This window comes from Mus caroli, unplaced genomic scaffold (genome assembly GCF_978045245.1).
Source record: "Mus caroli unplaced genomic scaffold, Mus_caroli_1 scaffold_1, whole genome shotgun sequence".
In the NCBI taxonomy this organism is placed as follows: domain Eukaryota; kingdom Metazoa; phylum Chordata; class Mammalia; order Rodentia; family Muridae; genus Mus; species Mus caroli.
The window spans coordinates 55,808,144-55,830,241 of record NW_028227256.1 but is presented as its reverse complement, the minus strand read 5'-3'; the positions used below and the strand labels follow the sequence as shown (position 1 = coordinate 55,830,241).

Here is a 22,098-nt window from a genome sequence, read left to right as displayed (position 1 = left end):
TTATGTTGAGAGAGATGCCATTGAGCCATGGATGGTAAGCCTTTCTGTTGTTCCATTGGTGGTGGTGGAAACAGTAATAGCATACCAACTGCAGCTGCTGTGTGACTGCCCCAATGACTCTCTGAGACTGCTGTTCTCATAACTCCCTTAATCCTCATCACAAAGCCAGGGAAGTCGATCCTGTTATTAAGCCCATTTCACAGATGAAGAAACATGGTAAAGTAGTTTGTGCAGAATTCCAGGGCTGCAAGATAGCTTAGCTGGAAAGAACACGTGTTCCCCTCCCCAAGCCTGTCATCTGAGTTCTACCCCTTGGGGATGCATGAGGGAAGAGAGGACAGGTCATACAACCAGTAAGTATTGGTTCTGGGATTTGTATTCTGAGCCAGTGTGGCCTCCTGAGTCACAGCCATCAAGATCTAAGTTCTTGGAACCTGTGAATGTTACCTGAGGCAGAGGGACTTTGCAGTCTCGATCTTGAGAAGTTTATCCTGCGTTATCCAGTTGGGCTTAAACATTGATTATAGGTTCCTTATAAGGAAAACAGCCAGTAGTGTGACAATAGAAGCAGAGGAGGAGGCTCAAGGATGCCATGCTGCTGGCCTTCAGGATAGTAGAAGAGGCCCAGAGCCAAGAGAAGCAGCTGCAGCAGCTAGAAAGCAAGGGACTAAGCCTTTCACTGGAGCACAGCCTCGGTGACACCTTGGTACCAAGCAGTGGAACTGGTTCCTGCCTCTGACCTCCATAACTGGAGGTCACAGGTTGATGGTGGTTAAGCATTAAGTTAGAGCATCAGGGAGCACTTATGCAGTTCGCTGGCATGCTATGGACTTGTGAGATTTGCCATTACTAACAAGCTTCCTGCAAGTCCATGGGGAGTGAACTCTAGTGATAAGCCCCAGTGGCCAGCCTTAGGTCATTTGTTGGGTCTGCTTGGTCCCTGCCTCTTTCAGATGTACCAGTTCTGTATGCAGACATGCAGGACCTTCAGAGAGAGACACTTTTCCTCAGGCTTACGGGATAGAGAAAAGCTAGAGACAGTGAGCATTTGAGTGTCTCAGTTGCCCAACTAGGAATTTTTATTTTATATTTAGTCTCAATATCTGATCCCACTTATTTGTAAATACCCCCATCTTGGCAAAAAAAAAAAAAATTAAAATAAGATTCAGAAATACTAAATAATGAGCACAAGGTCAGAATCACAGTAAATCAGAGTAAAATTCCAGCTCTAACATCAAGATACATAAACAGTACTGCAGTCATTCTGTCACTCTGAACTGCCCTTGCTAAGAAGTTAATCGGGGCGTGTTCTGCTGTGTTCCCAGGAAAACGCTGCATTGCTAAATCACCCCTGACCTGGTGTGCCCCGTGCAGGCTCCCGGATCGCCCTGGAGGGCTGCATTCTTTCTGCATGACTCTCACCATGGGCTTAGTTCTGTGTTTACTCCAGTTTTCTCTATTCTTTTATACAAGTGTTGAGAACAAATCACCCACAAACTCCAGAGTTAAACAGTAATCTCTACAGCACAGGTCTGCAACCCATGATGAAAACCTGTATATAAACTTTTGTATTCTTAAGTGATATGTATAAATATAAAAAAAGCAAAATGGCTCAGAGGTTAAGGGCATTGGCTGCTCTTCAAAGTACCTGGCTACAATCCCCAGCATGGAGGTTCACAGCTGTGAGGAACTTGAGTTTCAAGGGATCTGACGCCCTCTTTGACTTTGTCAGAGACCAGGCATGCACATAGTGCACAGACATGCACGCAGACAGAACACTCATTACATGCCTTTGTGTGTGTGTTGGGGGGGGAGGGGTATGCAAAAAGGAATAAAGAAAGAAATGGAAACAGTGTGGTAGCTCATACCTGTAATTCCAGGACATGGAATCAGAATGATGAAGAGTTCAGGGTCATCCTTACCCACAGTGTAGTGAGTTCAGAGTAAGCCAGGAACACTGGAAATAACATCTTCAGTAGAATTGGGGAGGCATAATGACAGCATGAGTGTAAGAATAAAGCAACTGCCATGTTACAGAGTGACAGCAGCCGGCTTCAGTTACAGTTAGAGTTTTCACAGTGATCTTGATCAAGTCATGATTTGAAGAAGAAAAAACATAGCTCTGTTAAAGGTTCCTGGACCAGTTAGAGATCCTTCATTTCTCCTCACTTCCCTTCCTCCTCACTACCCAGTGCCCTTCCTTCACAGGCAAGCTTGTAACTTACACTCTCAAAAAGTTCTTCCTAGAAATTGAAAGTAACTTTTAAATGCACTTAATAGATGAAGAGAGTAGAAGTCTGTTCCTTTAGTCTAATTACAAGTATATAAATGAGCCGGGCGTGGTGGCGCACGCCTTTAATCCCAGCACTTGGGAGGCAGAGGCAGGCGGATTTCTGAGTTCGAGGCCAGCCTGGTCTACAAAGTGAGTTCCAGGACAGCCAGGGCTACACAGAGAAACCCTGTCTCAAAAAAAAAAAAAACAAAAAAAAAAAAACAAGTATATAAATGTAAAAGGAAACCTAGGGGCCAGGCAGTGGTGGCACATGGGAGGCAAAGGCGGATTTCTGAGTTCGAGGCCAGCCTAGTCTACAGAGTGAGTTCCAGGAGTTCCAGTAGCCAAGGCTACACAGAGAAACCCTGTCTCGAAAAAAACCAAATAAATAGGTAGATAGATAGATACATAGATAGATAGATAGATAGATAGATAGATAGATAGATAGATAGATAGGTAGATAGATAGATAGATAGGTAGGTAGGTAGGTAGGTAGGTAGATAGATAGATAGATAGATAGATAGATAGATAGATAGATAGGTAGGTAGGTAGGTAGGTAGGTAGATAGATAGATAGATAGATAGATAGATAGATAGATAGATAGTAGGTAGGTAGGTAGGTAGGTAGGTAGATAGATAGATAGATAGATAGATAGATAGATAGATAGATAGGTAGATAGATAGATAGGTAGATAGATAGATAGGTAGATAGATAGATAGATAGATAGATAGATAGATAGATAGGTAGATAGATAATAGATAGATAATAGATAGATAGATAGATAATAGATAGATAGGTAGATAGATAGATAGATAATAGGTAGATAGATAGATAGATAGATAGATAGATAGATAGATAGATAGATTTTAAAAAAGGAAACCTAGCATGTAGCTTTCAGAAATTGATCTTGGAAAACTTAGTCTTACATAATAGTATTTTGATGACTGAATTATTTTAATATTGATCAAGGGTTAGGAACCTTTTTCTGTCAAGTATCACATTTGTGTGTGTGTGTGTGTGTGTGTGAGATAGCGTGATAGCCTAATATCTTGCTAACTGTGTATGTACAGCCAATGGCACAAATTACTACAGTTTCTAAGCTGTCAAGAAGTATGAATGCAATCGATGGACAGTATTCATTTATACACAGTGAAAATTAAATTGGCTTGTTTTTACATCATGTAGATTTTTTTTCTTCCAGTCATTTAAAAGTAAAAGCTATTCTTAGCTCACACGCTGTGCAAAAACAGGTGACAGACTGAATATGGATGTGGGTACTATTTTGCTGGTCACACACCAGATGAGCCTGCCTAATGACAAGGTCATTCTTACATCTGCACTGCCATTCTAGCTTTTAAAGTGCATCACTGGATTCTTTGTGTATATGTTGTGTTCACTGGTGCGCAGGTTCCTGTGCCTGGAGGGGGGCAGAGGGTGTTCCTCAGGAGCTGATCACCTTCTTTTTTGAGACAGTTTCTCACTGGCCTAGAACTCACCCTGTAGACTAGGCTAGCTGAGTGTGAAGCGCCAGGGATCCAGCTTTGTTTGCCTTCCTGACACTGGGATTATAAGCAAGTACCACTATGCCAGGCTTTCTGATGGGCCTCCTCCTCAGGCTTACATAGCAGGCTGTCACTGACTGAGTTACCTCCTGCGCCCCTAGATTCTAACTTTTATTTCAAGTCCAGGTTTGGGGTATTTTTAACTTTAGAAGAGATTAATTAAAATGTTTCTCTGACATGAACACAACATAGAAAAATCACAGATGTTGACAGAGTGTCATTAACATTTCATCTATGTTCCTAGATGTGTTATACCCAGAGAAGGCTTCTTTCTTCTTCCTTTCCAGTTCAGGATGTAAATCTTTATTGGTTTCATCCAAATACATTTCTGTTTCCTTTGTGGTGGTTGGTTTGGGAATCACAATTCTGAATAGCAAGATACTATGGGGAAACCCAAGTATATACAGTAGAGTGCCCTTAGAACTTGAAAATGATCTTCGATGACGAGAGTCATGGTACCTAACAAGTATTGTGAGCTTTGCTTAGTATTGTACTGGCTAATCCACATTACTGAATTGCAAACTTATTCCAGTAAAATAGTTGTACATGTAAAAGAAATGTTAAGTATTTATTAAAATTATCAGCATTCAATTATAGAAAAATTGAATTTTTGTTATGCAAGCAAGCTTTTTGCAGGAAAAGGACTGTTGCTTATTCTGGGTTTTGGTTTGGGTTTTTATAAAAAGTTTTAGGAAGTAATAAAAAGAATGAAGCTGGAGAGATGGCTCAGCAGTCAAGAGCACTGGCTGCTCTTCCAGAGGATCTGAGTTCAGTTCCCAGCACTTGCATGGCGGCTCGAAGTTGTTATAACTCCAGTTCCAGGGAGATCAGATGCCCTCTTCCACAGGCAAACACTTGCATTCATTAAATAAAAATAAAATCTCAAAAGGAAAGGAGGGTAATAGAAACCGTCAGAAATGGAAATCCTGTGCCAGTGGCCACAGAAGTTTTTAAAGTGTGCCAATTTGTGGAAATCTGAAAGTCTAGGTAATGGGAAATTCTGATCTGTATTCACTAAACGCCTCTCTTACTTGGTAATTTGTTTACCAGCCTGGTTTGAGGCCTAACTGTTGAATTACATTGTTTTCCAAAAGGTCACTTAATTCTTAAGCCTAATTTCCCCTTTGACTCCTCTAATTCTGTTGCTCACTTTGTCTCGGAGACTTGCATCCCTCGTGTTTCTAATTGTGTCTCTGTTCTTCACTGACTGTTTTTTTCTGTGATCTCTATTTAGACATAAGACACAACTTCATGAAGATGCACTAGCCCTAACAGAAGCAGCTATGACTGCTCAACAGATGTCTTTATGCAAAGCAAAGCATCTAGTTAGCACTGAACACCCCCTTCCTTCCACTCCCATCTCTCACAGGAGCCTTGAAGTCACGGTTCTCCTGCCTCTTCCCATTTAGTGTTGAGATTGCAGGTGTGCACTACCACACCCAGCTGAATAAGTTCCTGATCTGTTCTTTGTTTTAAGTAGGCATATATGTACATGTGTGTGTGTGTGTATATATATATATATATATATATATATATAAATGCATTGCATTGCAACCTTTGTTTATTTTGTTTTGATGTTTCTTTATGTCTTTATGACGTCTCACTATATAGTACTATCTGGCCTCAAATTCTTAGAGATCCGCCTGCCTCTGGCCTTCCAAGTGCTGGGATTAAAGGAGTGTGCCACCATGCCTGGCTCTTCGATCGTTTTGAAACTAGGTCATATTAAGTTGTGTAGGTTCACCTGAAACTTTTTCTGTAGCCTAAGCTGGCCTCCAACTCACTGTCGTTTGCCTCAGCCTCCTGAGTGCTGGATGACATGTTCCTGGCCTGGACTCTGACTCCTTTCATGCATATTACCAAACATTATGCATTACATGTATGCATTACTGAAACATATCATTATGGACATTCCACTTGCATGTGTGCTTCTGAAAAAAGTCAGTATTGTGTGGGTATTCTTGTCCCTATGTCTGGGCATGCTTTGTGAATATCTCCATTGTATGAATTCTGTTGGTAGAATTGTTGAGTTGCAGTTCCTGTGCATCGAAAGCTTGGTAGACATTGGGAAAGCCTTTCTAAAACCTTATAGCAATTTACACTTATCGGTAGAGCTTTGAATCAGCCTTTTCTCTAGGCCCTGTCTATCCAATAGTGAGTAAAGCTTAGCTAAGTTTCATGGTCCAGCAGATAAATATTTGAGTGATGCTGAATTTCTTTTTTATCAGTGGATCTCCACCAGGAGTAGTTTTGCCTGGTGTCTGGAGACATTTTGCCTGCTGCATCTAGGAGAAGGCCTAGAAAGGAGATTCTGCTAGCATCTAGTCAGGACAGGGCAAGTGTTGTTAAGGTTCATTCAGTGTGGGCCACACAAATGACCCAAGTGCCAGCAGTGGCCAGAGCCGAGCAACTTACTCCATTTCATCTCTTTTATTGGTTATTATCTACAGTTGTTAAGTTATTACATTATTTGCTTTTGGGTTGTCGTGTACATGGTTCCTCCGTCGCAGTTTGCCTTCAGGTAGCGTTTCACTGTTCTACATACAGCATAAAGGCCTGGCATGCCTGTGCCTCCATGTGCCTCCATGTGCCTCCAGGCCTGTGCGCTGCTGCACTGCATTGCAGTTCTCCATGATAGGGCACTGCAGTAAAGAGTTGATTTTTCTATAAAAATGTAGAGCCATTTTGAAATGTAACATGTGCTGACATCATGCTTCAGCTGTGGAATTGGATTACACTTGGCATCATTCATGCATGTTTGAAGCCATCACTCGGGCTACATGTGTCCTTCCCAAACTCTTCTCCTGTGCCCAAGTCCTTCCCTCACCCAGCCAGTTATCTGCTCTTTGGCACTGTAGATATATTGGTGGTGGCGGGGTTTTTTCCTAGAAGTCTTACAAAAATGCAATCATAAACCATGAGCTGATTTTCTTTTCTTTTCTTTCTTTTTTGACCCAACCTAATTGCATTGAGGTTTACTCATGTTGTTGTGTATATCTTAGAAAAACATTTTTAATGGCAGGTGATTAGAGTCCTGTTATTAGAGAGCATGCTGAATTCTGACCACCCTCTCTGTTCTTTGTTTTAGGCCATGACTGTCCAGGATTGGTAACCACATGAGAGCACTTACAGCTGCAGATGTCACCTGATTCATCGAAGAAAATCTGTTCTATAGAAAATATCCATATGACCACGCCCATTTCTTTACTAAATGGCTTAATGGATTTCCTTTACTGCGATTCCTATGAAAGCTGCCCCTTTCAACCAAAGCAGGAAAGGATTTTGCATGAGTCAATCCCAGAATGCCATTTTCAAATCACGAACAGGTGAAGCAAACCTCATGAGTAGCAATCATAGAGACTCGGAGAGCATCACTGGTGAGTTCACTTTGATAGTGTTGAAGTGCTATTTCCTACAGGACAAAGTGCAAATTCCTCAGTCTGATCTGCATGACCTGCTGTGATGAAACCCCAGCCTCCCTCCGCAGCCTGGTGACCCGAGACAGAGTGACTTAAATCAGTTCATCCTTGTCTCCTCTCACATTAGCAAAGTCTGCCTTCTGTGCAGTTCTTTGTGCCTGCCTCCCATATATCCACTGAACCCCTGTGAGCAGGACTTGTAAGCTAGCTCACTGACTTATGGATTTGGAAGACAAAGTTGTAGGCCCTTGATGTTATATCTGCAAGAATAAATAATTTTTAAAAAATAAATAAAAGAACATAAGAGAGCTTGCTGTGCTGCCATAAGGACCAGACTTCATTTTCCAAAGGAGCAGAGGGGTTCAGCCTTCTTGGAAAAGACTGACACTCAGCCAGCTCACTCTAGTTACCTTATTCAAACATTATACAAGGTTACTTGAGGCTGGGAAAGGTTCCAGCTACCAAAGTTATCTTGCCCTTGCTGTCCCTGAGAGCAGACAATGAGCACAGATCTCAGTCCTTGGCTACCCTTAAACAAAGTAAGAACCACAGGTTTGCCAGGAGTACCCTAGGACCAAGGTTAGTTCTAGCTGCACACTCTCACGTAGCACCAAGTACAGATTCTCTAGAGAGACAACATTTCTTCAAGGTTCAAACAGTCTCAAAACAGTTTCTCAGCCTCTACTGATTAACCCAAACATATCTACTGATTGACCCAAACATAGCTCGCTCTCTCTCTCTCTCTCCTTTCTTTGGTTTTTCCAGATAGTACTTCTCTTTGTACCCCTTGAACTCACAGAGACCTGCCTGACTCAGCTTCCTAATTGCTGGGATTAAAAGCATGTGTCGGCCAGGCAGTGGTGGCACACGCCTTTGATCCCTGCACTTGGGAGGCAGAGGCAGGCGGATTTCTGAGTTCAAGGCCAGCCTGGTCTACAGAGTGAGTTCCAGGACAGCCAGGGCTACACAGAGAAATCCTGTCTTGAAAAAAACAACAAAAAAGCATGTGTCACTATGCCCACAAGATTTTTTAATTTGTGCTTTTAAAATTATTATTTTTTTAACCTTCTTTGCTATTGTAACAGGAAAGCAGTCATAGATTAACCATGAAAGAATAAGTATGATCGTGTTCTGACTAAACTTGTCTTTAAGACCAGCAAAGGCTGTAGGTTCTGCCCTGCTGGCTGCTGCCTCACACCATGTTCACTTGGTAAGGTCAGTCCATTGCTTTGAACCATTTCTGTAATCTGCTTGATGACTAATGACACTGAGTGTGCTTTCATGCGCAGTTATTGCCCATTTACAAATTCATGCAGTCTATGTAAAAATCATATGAATTATGTGAAATCCTGTTGAATTATGTGATCTTGATATATTCTATATAAGGGATTTTCCGTAGTTTAATTTTGTGTTGAGAAATCATCTGGCGATAAGAATCTTATTCCAGGACTGTGTCTCATCTGCTTTACATGGGCTCATATTTTAGTATTCTTTATTCTAGAGTTAGCTTGATTGCCTCAGGTATTCAGTGAAGTAGAGCTGTGTGTGTGTGTGTGTGTGTTATTCTGGAGAGCCACAGGAGTACAGTGTAGAGGACGATTTGAGTGTGTTCAGGGTAGCCCGGTTCTGAAGTCGTATTTAAGAAAACCAAAGAGAGGCCCTGGACCTAAGTGGAGGCAGTGTACCTGGAAGGGAGTGAGTGGGAAGGACATCAGCAGTGATGGTTTGCTCCGGATCTCACTGCCATTGGGTCCTGCAGCACCCCGTCTGCGTGTGTTTGTAGTCAGTGTCTCTCTGGGAGGCCTAGAATGGCAGTCTGTAACGTGTGTGCAGCAAGCAGAATGGACATAATCACAACTGTGAATACGTTCTCAGGGCTCTCTGTAATAGTTTTGTGGGTTCCTTAAATTAAGGCTTAAATGGACCGCATCTCCTCTGTGGTTATGAAGCCAGTGCTTATCTTCTGGATGAATGGAGATGTGTGATAGTGCCAGCCTTTGTATTGCACTTTTTAAATTGTCCTTTGTAAGTTCAGGCCTACTAATAGAAATGTGATTTTTCAAGGTATGTGTTCTTAAATTGGTTCTTTGCCAGCTAGAGCATGTTTCTTTATACTACCCACAGAGCGCTGCCAGGTCTCCGGCTGTAGGAGGGTGGGTATGCCACCCTCTACTTCCTCTCTTTTAAGCCCTAGTATTTTAGTTGTGCTAAAAGAGATACCTCTTCTTTGTAAACACTAAATTTGGAAGGTGTTTAGTGCTTGGTAATATTGTAAACATGAAGCCGGGGCAGACACATAAGAAAGCCGCTACTATGTTCAGAGCCAGTGTGTAAGAGACTAGTGACATCAGCGGTATTCAGTGGGTATCTACTCTGTGGCAAGCACAGCCCCGGGTGTAATAGATGATGCTCTTCATTTTGCAAATGTGTGAGGAATAAGAGCTCAGGAGAGATGAGTCATGTATCTAAGATCCCATCAGGAATGCTTGGGGGAGTCAGATTTAGAAACTAAATTTGATGCCAAAGCCCATGTACTTTCAAATATTAAGTCTGACAAACAGGACAGTGGGCAGCACCTGGAGAACTTAGGCTCTGGATAGAAGTATGCATGGTATGTCAGAGACACTGTGTGAGAATCTGTGGGGGAGCCACTGCACAGGCACTTCCAGAGGCCTGTCTCCCAGGTGACTGTAGACTCTCCAAGTTGACGATTAACACTGGCCTCCACCACAAGGTCTAAAGACTCAGCAGTAAAACAGTAATAAAGAGCGCTAAGCCAGGGCAAGGGCTCAGTGGCAAAGCTCTTGTCACGCACCATGCAGGAGGAACTTCAAAGAGGAGGTGAGAGGTGAAGGAGACAGGAAATTCCCTTTTAGGTGGTGTCTCCACCAAAGCCAGGCATTATCTCACAATATAAGTATTTTTCATAGATTATCACTTTGTTCTCACAACCGCCATGGAGGTCAAGTACCTCCAGTCATCCTCTCAGTTTTACAGATGGAAGAATGGAGGCTAGAAGTCAGATGGCCTCCTCAGGGTCCCATGGGATGTACAGAGCTCACTCAGGAGACTCAAACAGGTGCTGACTTACAGGTCAGGGGGGCTTTCCCATGCATCACACCAAATGCAAGGGCTCCAATTTCATATTTCTTCTTACATACTTAGTACTTTACATATATCCGTCTTCAAGAGTAAAAATGATAAAATATGTATTCCACTTGCAGTGCTTAGTAAATGTTAATGATCCTCCTGTGTCTACATGCTGTGAAAATACACTAAGATGTAATGTTTCCAGATTTTGAAGAGTCCTCTCACAAAGTCCAGATTTTATTACGAAAGACAATATAGTTTCTATCCCTTATGAGTTGACTGTTTTCCTCTGGTTTTCTTGTTCCCTTTCCTAACCCCAAATGTATAAACTGAAATAGACTGAAATAGTTCTAAAAAGAAGTAAATAAAACATATTCTGATTCATTTTAAAATTCAAAAACATGCTTATATTCAATAAGCAATATATTTTAGGCAGCATTTAATTTAAATTATTAATATGATTTTTACTTTATAAGTTCTCTTTTCAGAGCAATCTAAAAAGCAAACTGAGATACTAGAATATATTAATACAAAAATCAGGGAAAAAATGAAATTGTCCAACATTTATCTGGTTGCCTACTTTCAAAGAACTATTTTCACTACAGCTTGATAAGTGGAACATACTAGATTCACTTATAGGGACTCTTCCTTCTTAGATGTCTGCTCCAACGAGGATCTCCCTGAAGTCGAGCTGGTGAACTTGCTAGAAGAACAGCTGCCACAGTATAAGCTAAGAGTAGATTCTCTCTTTCTCTATGAAAACCAAGACTGGGCACAGTCATCACACCAACAGCAGGATGCGTCTGAGACCCTCTCTCCAGTCCTTGCTGAAGAGACGTTCCGCTACATGAGTGAGTTTGTTTTGTTTGTTTGTTGTTTTCAGCCTGTCCAGAGTTTGTGCATGAAACTAAAGATGAGGGGTATTTAGCCTTTTAAAACAGCATTTAGAAGCCATTGTTCAGTGTTCACCTGCGTTTGCTCGGCCTGACCTGACAGGAGAGATTACAGCTGTTATGTTTGAGCGACCTGTTGCCATGCTTATGACTGAGAAAGATTATTGCAAACATTTTACTTGACAATTTCCTCAGGGTGAGGAGAGAGGAGAACTATTTAAAAAGTAGTGCAATTATCTATAATTGTATATTTGTATATTGTCTGCCAACATTTATTATCCTAGTATTTTGGTATCTTGAGTGTTAGCTTTTTTAGTTCCCATATTTCCTTATTGAACACAGTCCCAGGAATTATGCCATTCCTTAAAGAGCACAGTTCTTAGATACATAAGTACACTGCATTTTATCTTTTAAAGACAAGGTGTTAGGTAGCCTGGGCGGGCAGCCTTGAACATACTGTGTCTCTGGTATGAACTTCTGATTGGGCTGCCTCCACCACCTATGTGCTAGGGACTACAGGCAGGCTTCTGAATACTTCCCATCATGCCAAGGAGAAACACATGCGAGCTACATGGTAATCTTCAGTTTTACTCAGTAGCCCCCAGAGGACGAACGACTGAGCCAAGCTTGCCTCACATACAGAGCCCTATTTCCATGGAATTTTAGTTTGGCTTCCTTTTCGGATTGTTTAAAAATTTGTTTCACTACTTATTCAGTGTAAAAATGTACTGTACATAGTAGCTGTTAGAATATGTAGTCTCTGATCCCAGCACTGGTCTGTTTGTGAAACTCCTATCATTTCACTTACTTAGGAGATTACCTCAGGTCTTACACATTTCCCAGTGAGCACTTTAGCCTTTTTTTAAATTACATTTTATTTATTTATAGTAGGGAGGGGTGCCATCATTTATGTGTGGAGGAGGTCAGAGGCAACTTATGGGAATTGGTTTCCTCCTCTCACCAGGAGGGTTCCAGGGATCAGACTCAGGTCATCAGACTTGGCAACAAGGCCTTAGCCAACTCAGCCATCTTTTAATGACAGGTTATTGAAGAGTGATTGTTTCTTCTTCTCCTCTTTTTTTTTTTAATGGTTATTTTTAGTAATTATTAACCTGCTCTGAATGGCAATTTTCTAGAACCCAAGCAGTTTCTTAGACCTAACTAACTCTCTCTCTCTCCCTCTCTCTGTCTCTGTCCCTCTTCTGTCTCTCTCTGTTTCTCTCTCTGTGTGTGTGTGTGTGTGTGTGTGTGTGTGTGTGAGAGAGAGAGAGAGAGAGAGAGAGAAACAAACAAGAGAGTGAGTTTAAACTTGAATTGAAATATCAAGAAGGCCAAATAAGGTTGTATTTCTGCCCATAATAGTTAAAATAGCTGAAGTAAGTTAAATCAAGGCATTCAAGGTTATCTTTTCTATTTAAAATTTTTGAATGTTTTTATAGCTTTTCACACGAGTAATGATTTATGTTATTTCCATCCCTTGCTGTAACTCCCTCAACTCCTGGATCCCCTCTTATTCTATGAGTTCGTAACTTATTATTCTATAATTTTTGTTATATTTATTGCGTGTGTGTGTGTATACACCATACTGGGTCCATTTAGTGTTGCTCTTATTGTTGATGCTTTCTGGAAAATTTTCACAGGAAAACTATTTTGTATTACCATTTCGCTTTGTATCTTAAGTTTTAAATTTGTGAGGACTTTGTAATTGAATTCTGTGGTAGCAGCATAACCCATCAGTAACTTGAATTGGTTAGAGTATAAAGGAGGTGACTTAATCCCTCCCCTCCTCAGCTCCCACCTTCAGAGGTGAGTGAACCAGACCTACCTCCCGAGGGGCAGAAGTAGTCAGGTCTAGGAGGCCTGGGGACCACTGGTACTCTCTCAGTTTATTGTGTGTGTGCTTTGTTCAGAAAGGTGCTGTATCTAGGGTTATGTGCAACATGAACACTTGTTCTTTTTCTCTTTCCATGTGTATTTTCATTCTTCACAATGACTTCTATAAACCCTCTGTGGGTTTGTGGATATGTTGGACTTTTATGAGTGATTTAGATTTCTGATGTTTTTAAAGCTTATAGAGTTGTTTTTTGTTTTTTTGCCTTTTTTGTTTTTTAAGATTTCCAACAATTTTTTTCCTTAAATTTTTATTATTTAAATGCATTTTATACATCAAAGATATTAATAATATTGAGTATTTTGAGAATCAAGTAATACATAAAAGATTTGTTCAACTTCTATAATCATATCCTTTTATACCCTAAAAATATCATTAATGAAATTTAATACTATCCATAATTGAGGATCCTATATCTGATGTTGAATACTAAATTATTTCAAAACATACAAAATATTCTTTGGGAATTAAGCATAGTAAAAAACATAAAATATTAAAAATGAATCATTAAGACATTGTCTTAGTCAGGGTTTCTATTCCTGCACAAACATCATGACCAAGAAGTAAGTTGGGAAGGAAAGGGTTTATTTAGCTTACACTTCCATACTGCTGTTCATCACCAAGGAAGTCAGGATTGGAACTCAAGCAGGTCTGAAAGCAGGAGCTGATGCAGAGGCCATGGAGGCATGTTCCTTACTGGCTTGCTTCCCCTGGCTTGCTCAGCCTGCTCTCTTATAGAACCAAGACTACCAGCCCAGAGATGGCACCACCCACAAGGGGACCTCCCCCTTGATCACTAATTGAGAAAATGCCTTGCAGCTGGATCTCGTGGAGGCATTTCCCCAACTGAAACTCCTTTCTCTGTGATAACTCCAGCCTGTGTCAAGTTGACACACAACTAGCCAGTACAGAAATATATATATATATATATATATATATATATATATATATATATATATATATATATATCTGTGTACATCGTCTAACAATCAGTTTACTTAAAAAAGATTATTAGTGTTTCTAGGAGAGAAATTACTTTTTCAGTTAAGTATATTTTTAAAATTTCAAAATAGCAAAAATTCTTTGAAGTTAAACATTAAGAAAATGCTAATTTCAAGCACAGTGAGAAAAATTATCAATACTATCTCCATGATGTTTGTAGACCATAATTTTAATATTTTCAACTGTTAATATTCAGCAGACAGAGTAATTGTTTTAAGGTATATTTCATTGTTATATCTCCCTTTTCATTTCTGAGTTTATTAATTTGGATATTGTCTCTGTATCCTCTGGTTAGTCTGGCTAAGGGTTTATCTATCATGTTGATTTTCTCAAAGAACCAGCTCCTGGTTTGGTTTCTTTGTATAGTTCTTTTTGTTTCTACTTGGTTGATTTCAACCCTGAGTTTGATTATTTCTTGCTTTCTACTCCTCTTGGGTGTATTACTTCATTTTGTTCTAGAGCTTTTAGATGTGCTGTCAAGCTGCTAGTGTAAGCTCTCTCTAGCTTCTTTTTGGAGGCACTTAAGAGTTTTTCCTCTTATCATTGCTTTCATTGTGTCCCATAAGTTTTTTTTTATGATGTATCTTCATTTTCATTAAATTCTAAAAAGCTTTTAATGTCTTTTTTTATTTCTTCCGTGACCAAGTTTTCATTGAGTAGAGCATTGTTCAACTTCCATGTGTATGTGTGCTTTCTGGTTTTTGTTGTTGTTGTTGTTGTTGTTATTGAAGACAGCCATGGTGCATAGACTGCATGGGATTATTTCAGTCTTCTTGTATCTGTTGAGGCCTGTTCTGTGACCAATTATATGGTCAATTTTTGAGAAGGTACCATGAGGTGCTTGGAAGAATGTATATTCTTTTGTTTTAGGATGAAATGTTTTATAGATATCTGTCAAATCCATTTGGTCCATAGCTTCTGTTAGTTTCACTGTGTCTCTGTTTAGTTTCTGTTTCCATGATTTGTCCATTGCTGAGATGGGGTATTGAAGTCTCCCACCATTATTCTGTGAGGTGCAATGTGCTTTGAGCTTTAGTAAAGTTTCTTTTATAAATGTGGGTGCCCTTGCATTTGGAACATAGTTGTTCAGAATTGAGAGTTCTTCTTGGTAGATTTTTCCTTTGATGAGTATGAAGTGTCCTTCCTTTTCTTTTTTGATAACTTTTGGTTGAAAGTTGATTATATTCGATATTAGAATGGCTACTCTAGCTTGTTTCTTGGAACCATTTGCTTGGAAAATTGTTTTCCAACCTTTTACTCTGAGGTAGTGCCTGCCTTTGTCACTGAGGTGCATTTATGCAGCAAAATGCTGGGTCCTGTTTACATATCCAGTCTGTTAGTCTCTGTCTTTTTATTGGGGAATTGAGTCAGTCCATTGATGTTAAGAGATATTAAGGAAAAGTGATTGTTACTCCCTGTTATTTTTGTTATATGTATGTGATGGTTTGTATATCCTTGGACCAGGGAGTGGCACTATCTGAAGGTGTGGCCTTGTTGGAATAGGTGTGACCTGGTTGGAATGGGTGTGTCACTGTGGGTGTGGGTATAAGATCCTCACCCTAGTTGCCTGGAAGTCAGTCTTCCACTAGCAGCCTTTGGATGAAGACATAGAACTCTCAGCTCCTCCTGCGCCATGCCTGCCTGGATACTGCCATGCTCACACCTTGATGATAATGGACTGAACCTCTGAACCTGTAAGCCAGCCCCAATTAAATGTTGTTTTTTTTTTAATAAGACTTGCCTTGGTCATGGTGTCTGTTCACAGCAGTAAAACCCTAACTAAGACAGACGTTGGTACTGGGAGTGGGGTATTGCTGTGATAGGCCTGACCATGCTTTTATTTGAAAGAATGTGGATTTTTGGACTTTGGATTTGAAACTTAGTGGAATGCTTTAAATGGGGCTTACTGTGTCATCCTAGTAGGAATATGGAAGACTTTGTTGCTGGGAGTAATTTGAACTGTGTTGACCTGGCTCAAGAGATTTCAAAGGAGAAGAATTTCAGTCTGTGGCATAAAGACTGTTTTTGTGGTATTTTGGTGAAGAATGTGGCTACTTTTTGCCCTTGTCTGAAAAGTCTGTCTGAGGCTAAGGTGAAGAGAATTGGATTAATTGAATTAACTGCATTGACAAAGGAAGTTTCAAAAAAGCCCAGCAGAGACTCTGTTCTCTGGTTAAGTCTCACAAAGAGAAGTCTGAACAAGCATAGCAAGCTTAGAAAGGAAAAATATAAAATATATGGTTTGAGTATTAAAGGAGTACCAGGAAGTGAAATGGAGCAAAATCCTGTGTTCTAGGAGATAACAGATTAAGGGAGTGGGACCTTGGGGCAAGATCCTACCCAGCTAAATTAAATCCAGGCATGGTGGTACACACCTCTAATCCCATGAGACAGGCATGCTGATCTCTGCATTCAAGGTCAATCTACAGAGCAAGAACCAGGATAGCCAAGCTTAGGCAGTGAAGGATTTAGAAAACATAAAGCTAGTGATAATGTAATAGTACAAGGGGATCATGTTCTAATTCCTGTAAGCAGCAAAACTCGGCTGCTTCAGCCATGTGGCTCTAGCTCTAGAGTTAAGAATGGAAGGAACTACTGGGACAATTGATGCTGGTTAGCTGGAGCTAAGGAATTAGCAGTGATTAAGAAGAGACCAGCATCACTGAGGTGAAATCTTCTGGAAATTGTTTTCTGGGACACAAAGAAGCTGTTTCAGAAATACCCAAGGTTGTACCTCATGCTGCAGCTGGACTTGGCAATGTGTAAGAGTCACTCAGGTGGTACTGCTTGTGAAGGAATGAAGGGATCATGGAGAGAAGCTGAGGCTTAGCACTGTGAGAGGCCCAGGAAGGCCATTGGAGAAGGTGAAGCCTCAGTGTAGTTGATGGCCCAGGACTGAAGAGGTCATGTAAAGGATTTGAGGCTTGGCACCCTGAAGAGAGCCTATGAGAGGCTATTGGTGAAGCCTAGTTGGAGTGGAACACCCCAGTGTATTGGAGATGTCAGTACCATGGGATGATCACCAAGAACAGCAGCCGTAGTGGAGTGGATCAACCTGAGCTTAGAGTGCTACAGAGGGCAGAGCTGGAAAAGTGGTGAAAGCCCTTAGGAGGATTCCAAAAGATCAAGTGGAATTCCAGACACTGAAACAAGAAGCTGTAACATTGAAATTGCCTTGGAGACTCAAAGATGTTAACGATGCCAGAGCCATGGGATACATGCTGAGGAAAGCTGCTAACAGGGAGTGGAACCAGCCCAGGAGAAAAGCAGTTTGTTGCAGTCAACAAAGATGAAAAAGGAGTGGAAATCTGAAGACCGCTTTGACATCAGCCATAGAGATGCAGAGTTTGGAGTTTGCCCAGCTGGTTTCCTGCCTTGCTTTGGGGATTACAGTTAATTAAGTTGAATGAATCTCAGAAGAGACCTTGAACTTTGGACTTTTAACATTGTTGGGACTTCTATAGACTATGAGGACTTAGAAAGTTGGACTAAATGCATTTTGCATTATGCTATGTTTAAATATGGCCCCCATAGACTCATGTTTTTGAACAAGTCTATGGGGACCAGGGAGTGGAATGTGATGGTTTGTATATCCTTGGACCAGGGAGTGGCACCATCTGAAGGTGTGGCCTTGTTGGAATAGGTGTGACCTGGTTGGAATGGGTGTGTCACTGTGGGTGTGGGTATAAGATCCTCACCCTAGTTGCCTGGAAGTCAGTCTTCCACTAGCAGCCTTTGGATGAAGACATAGAACTCTCAGCTCCTCCTGCGCCATGCCTGCCTGGATACTGCCATGCTCACACCTTGATGATAATGGACTGAACCTCTGAACCTGTAAGCCAGCCCCAATTAAATGTTGTTTTTTTTATAAGACTTGCCTTGGTCATGGTGTCTGTTCACAGCAGTAAAACCCTAACTAAGACAATGTACATAGGCATTTTTTTTTCTTTAGTTTAGGGAAGTTTTTTTTTTTCTATAATTTTGTTGAAGATATTTACTGGCCCTTTAAGATGGCTCTCTTCTATCCCTATTATCCTTAGGTTTCATCTTCTCATTGTGTCCTGGATTTCCTGGATGTTTTGGGTCAGGATCTTTTTGCATTTTGTGTTTTCTTTCACTGTTGTGTCAATGTTTTCTATGGTGTCTTCTGCACCTGAGATTCTCTCTTCTACCTCTTGTATTCTGTTTGTGATGCTTGCATCTGTGACTCCTGATCTCTTTCCTAGGTTTTTTATCTCCAGGTCTGTCTCCCTTTGTGATTTCTTTATTGTCTCTATTTCCACTTTTAGATCCTGGGTGGTTTTGTTCATTTCCTTCACCTGTTTGATTGCGTTTTCCTGTAATTCTTTAAGGGATTTTTGTGTTTCCTCTTTTACCTGTTTACCTGTGCTCTCCTATGTTTCTCTAAGGGAAGTTATTTATGTCCTTCTTAATGCCCTCTGTCATCGTCATGAGAAGTGATTTTAGATCTGAATCTTACTTTTCAGGTGTTATTGGTGGATCCATGATTTGGTATGGTTGGAAAATTGGGTTCTGATGATGCCAAGTAACCTTGATTTTTGTTGCTTATGTTCTTATGCTTGCCTCCCGCCATCTGATTTATCTCTAGTGCTACCTGCCCTGGCTATATCTGAGTAGAACTGTCCTTCCTGTGATCTTGGTTGTGTCAAAACTCCTCAGAATCCAGCTGTCTCTGTGATCCTGGGACCCTGAGATTCTGGTGTGACCAAGCTCCTGGGATCCTGGGCGTAGTAGAGAGCCTGGGAATGGAGCTTCCTCTGGGTATTGTGGGACTGGCTGTGGAGTTTGAATCCAAGATCTGCTCAGGGCACCGGTCCAGACCTGAAGAAACTCGTGCCACTGGTTGGGTGGTGTTCCTGGGTGCCTGGGTTCCTCTGGTCCCAGTTACTTCCTAAAGTAACTTGTTTTTAACTGTCTTAGTTCTAGGCACAGACAGAGTGGAGCAGATGACCAAAACCTACAATGACATTGACATGGTCACACATCTCCTGGCAGAGGTAGGCATGTATCTTTTCTCTCTCTGGTATAAAACCTAAAGCTTGAGGGTCGTTTGGAATGTGTCGGGTTTGCAGAGATAAAACATGATGGTCAGCCTGTTCTCTAGACTGTTTTGCATTGATTGTTATAAGTGATATACTAGCTGGCATCCTGAGTAGAAGGGCCCCTGAAGCTCATGATTTTGATGTGGGTGGATTGGCATATATAGTGTCGTCTGACCTCCTTGTATTAGGATAAAGCAGTTGTTTAAAAAGCCTTTATTTTTAACTATGGGGAACGATGCTCTTGGGCACAGAAGGCTGTGAATCCTGGCAGCTGGAGTTTTTGTTTTTTGTTTTTTATTAGATATTTTCTTTATATACATTTCAAATGCTATCCCAAAAGTTCCTTATACCCTCCCCCGCCCTGCTCCCCTACCCACCCACTCCCACTTCTTGGCCCTGGCCTTCCTTCCCCTGTACTGGGGCATATAAAGTTTGCCATACCAAGGGGCCTCTCTTCCCAGTGATGGCCAACTAGGCCATCTTCTACATATGCAGCTAGAAGACACGAGCTCTGGGGGTACTGGTTAGTTCATATTGTTGTTCCACTTATAGGGTTGCAGACCCCTTCAGCTCCTTGGATGCTTTCTCTAGCTTCTCCATTGGGGGCCCTGTTTCCATCCTATAGATGACTGTGAGCATCCACTTCTGTATTTGCCAGGCACTGGCATAGCCTCATATGAGACAGCTGTACCAGGGTCCCTTCAGCAAAATCTTGCTGGCATATGCAATAGTGTCTGGGTTTGGTGGCTGGTTATGGGATAGATCCCCTGGTGGGGTAGTCTCTGGATAGTCCATCCTTTCGTCTTAGCTCCAAACTTTGTCTCTGTAACTCCTTCCATGGGTATTCTGTTCCCTATTCTAAGGAGGAATGAAGAATCTACCCGTTGGTCTTCCCTCTTCTTGATTTTCTTGTGTTTTGCAAATTGTATCTTGGGTGTTCTGTGCTTCTGGGTTAATATCCACTTATCAGTGAGTGCATATCTAATGACTTCTTTTGTGATTGGGTTACCTCACTCAGGATGATCTCCTCCAGATACATCCATTTGTTCAAGAATTTCATAAATTCATTGTTTTTAATAACTGAGAAGTACTCCATTGTGTAAATATACCACATTTTCTGTATCCATTCTTCTGTTGAGGGACATCTGGGTTCTTTCCAGCTTCTGGCTATTATAAATAGGGCTGCTATGAACATAGTGGAGCATGTGTCTTTTTTACCGGTAGGGACATCTTCTAGATATATGCCCAGGAGAGGTATTGCTGGATCCTCCGGTAGTACGATGTCCAGTTTTCTGAGGAACTGCCAGACTGATTTCCAGAGTGGTTGTACAAGCTTGCAATCCCACCAGCAATGGGGGAGTGTTCCTCTTTCTCCACATCCTCGCCAGCATCTGCTGTCACCTGAATTTTTGATCTTAGCCATTCTGACTGGTGTGAGGTGTCAGTTTTAAGTGGTTGTGGACTGCCTATATGAGTGTTTGGAACTGGGATGTGGATTTTCTGCAAGGGCAGTACAAACCCATAATCACTGAGTCATATTTCCAGCCCCCAGAAAGTTACTTTTAAGTTGTCCTGCTGGTAATCAGTCTAAGCTCAGCTGCCCATTGAGAAAGCTATATTTCCATCACCACCCACAGTCTGAAGCATCTCCTCTTTGTACTTCCAGCTCAGGCTGTTGTTATTTGAGCTTACATTTGCCTGTGGAAATTTTAAGGTTTTTTGGGTTTTAACATGTGTGTGTGGTTTTTTTTGTCTGGTTGTATGTGTGAAGTACCTGCACTGGTCAGGAGAGGGTGTCAGATCCTCTAGAACTGGAATTACAGATGGTTTGTAGCCACCAGGTGTATGCTGGGAACCAAACCTGGGTATTGGGCAAGAACAGCCAGATGCTCTTAACCACCAAGTGTTTCTCCAGCCCCATGTGGAAGTTTTACCATATATAGCATATCTTTTGCACTTGACATATTGTCTCCTATAGCTCAGTTTTAGTTGATCATATAGAAGACTTCCTCCCTGACACATATGCCTGTTCTCAGAATGCTTTCCATATATGCCAATTATAAGTTGCCCTGAAGTATGGGGATAACTGATTGATTTTCATGGATTAGACAGAGAAAGTTTAGAAGCTTAGTGTTATTCATCTAATATTAATGTAAAAAGAACTCATATTCATATAAAGGCAATTAAACGTGTATGAACAGTTTCCTATTCTACAAATGAGGCTTTCATTATCACCAGATGGGGATCCCCACATGCCCAGCTCATTAGCACCAGCTTTTTAGGCTCTCTTCTCCATGCTTGAAGTAGAGTCCTAAGACCTCATACTTCCCAGTCTATAATGCTATCATTCTTGCACTATTTGAAAACCAGGCTCTAGGCCATGCTACTGATTCTAAATGCGTATAGTCTACACTAAATGGAACTGTCCCAGTATACATAACTGATTCATATCCTAAATACCTAATCTGGGTCATTGCCATATTGATATACTCAACAAACGTTGGCTCAGCTTTTACTGGACAGGCTCTATCCACTTTAGTATTTTCCTTGGGTATGGGGGATGCACTGGAGATTGACCAAGAGCCCCAAGCATTAAAGGCAAACTCTTCTGATTGAGCCACACTCACAGCCCCACCCTCATCTCTAAAGCCTACATTGGTTTTCTAGCTTCTTAAGGTTTTATGTACAAAGTTGGATTGGTAGATCATAATGAATAGAATGTCAATGAATCTTGGGCGCACCCCGACTGGCCAGGAAGAACGATGCTGCAACAGGATCCTTCCGCACACGTTTATTGGAAGAGCTTGATTGCAGAGGCGAAGTGACCCCAAGCCCAGAACTGGTGCTGCTTATATAGGCCTAGGAGAGGTGTTCTCTCTCATCTGATTGGTTAACTTGTCTCTCAT

The 22,098-nt window shown here is 41.2% G+C and overlaps 1 protein-coding gene across 3 annotated transcripts in view; it reads left to right on the top strand.

Annotated features, from left to right (window-relative positions):
- The window catches only part of Trak2 (trafficking kinesin protein 2), a 65,549-nt gene that overhangs the window by 21,377 nt on the left and 22,074 nt on the right, over nucleotides 1–22,098 (top strand). For all 3 annotated transcript variants that reach the window (XM_029480070.2, XM_029480072.2, XM_021166246.3), the window contains exons 2-4: nucleotides 6,923–7,211; nucleotides 11,000–11,194; nucleotides 19,071–19,147. In XM_029480070.2, coding sequence (XP_029335930.1) covers nucleotides 7,079–7,211; nucleotides 11,000–11,194; nucleotides 19,071–19,147 — 405 coding nt within the window. In that variant the 5' untranslated portion in view covers nucleotides 6,923–7,078. The remainder of the gene's footprint in view (nucleotides 1–6,922; nucleotides 7,212–10,999; nucleotides 11,195–19,070; nucleotides 19,148–22,098) is intronic.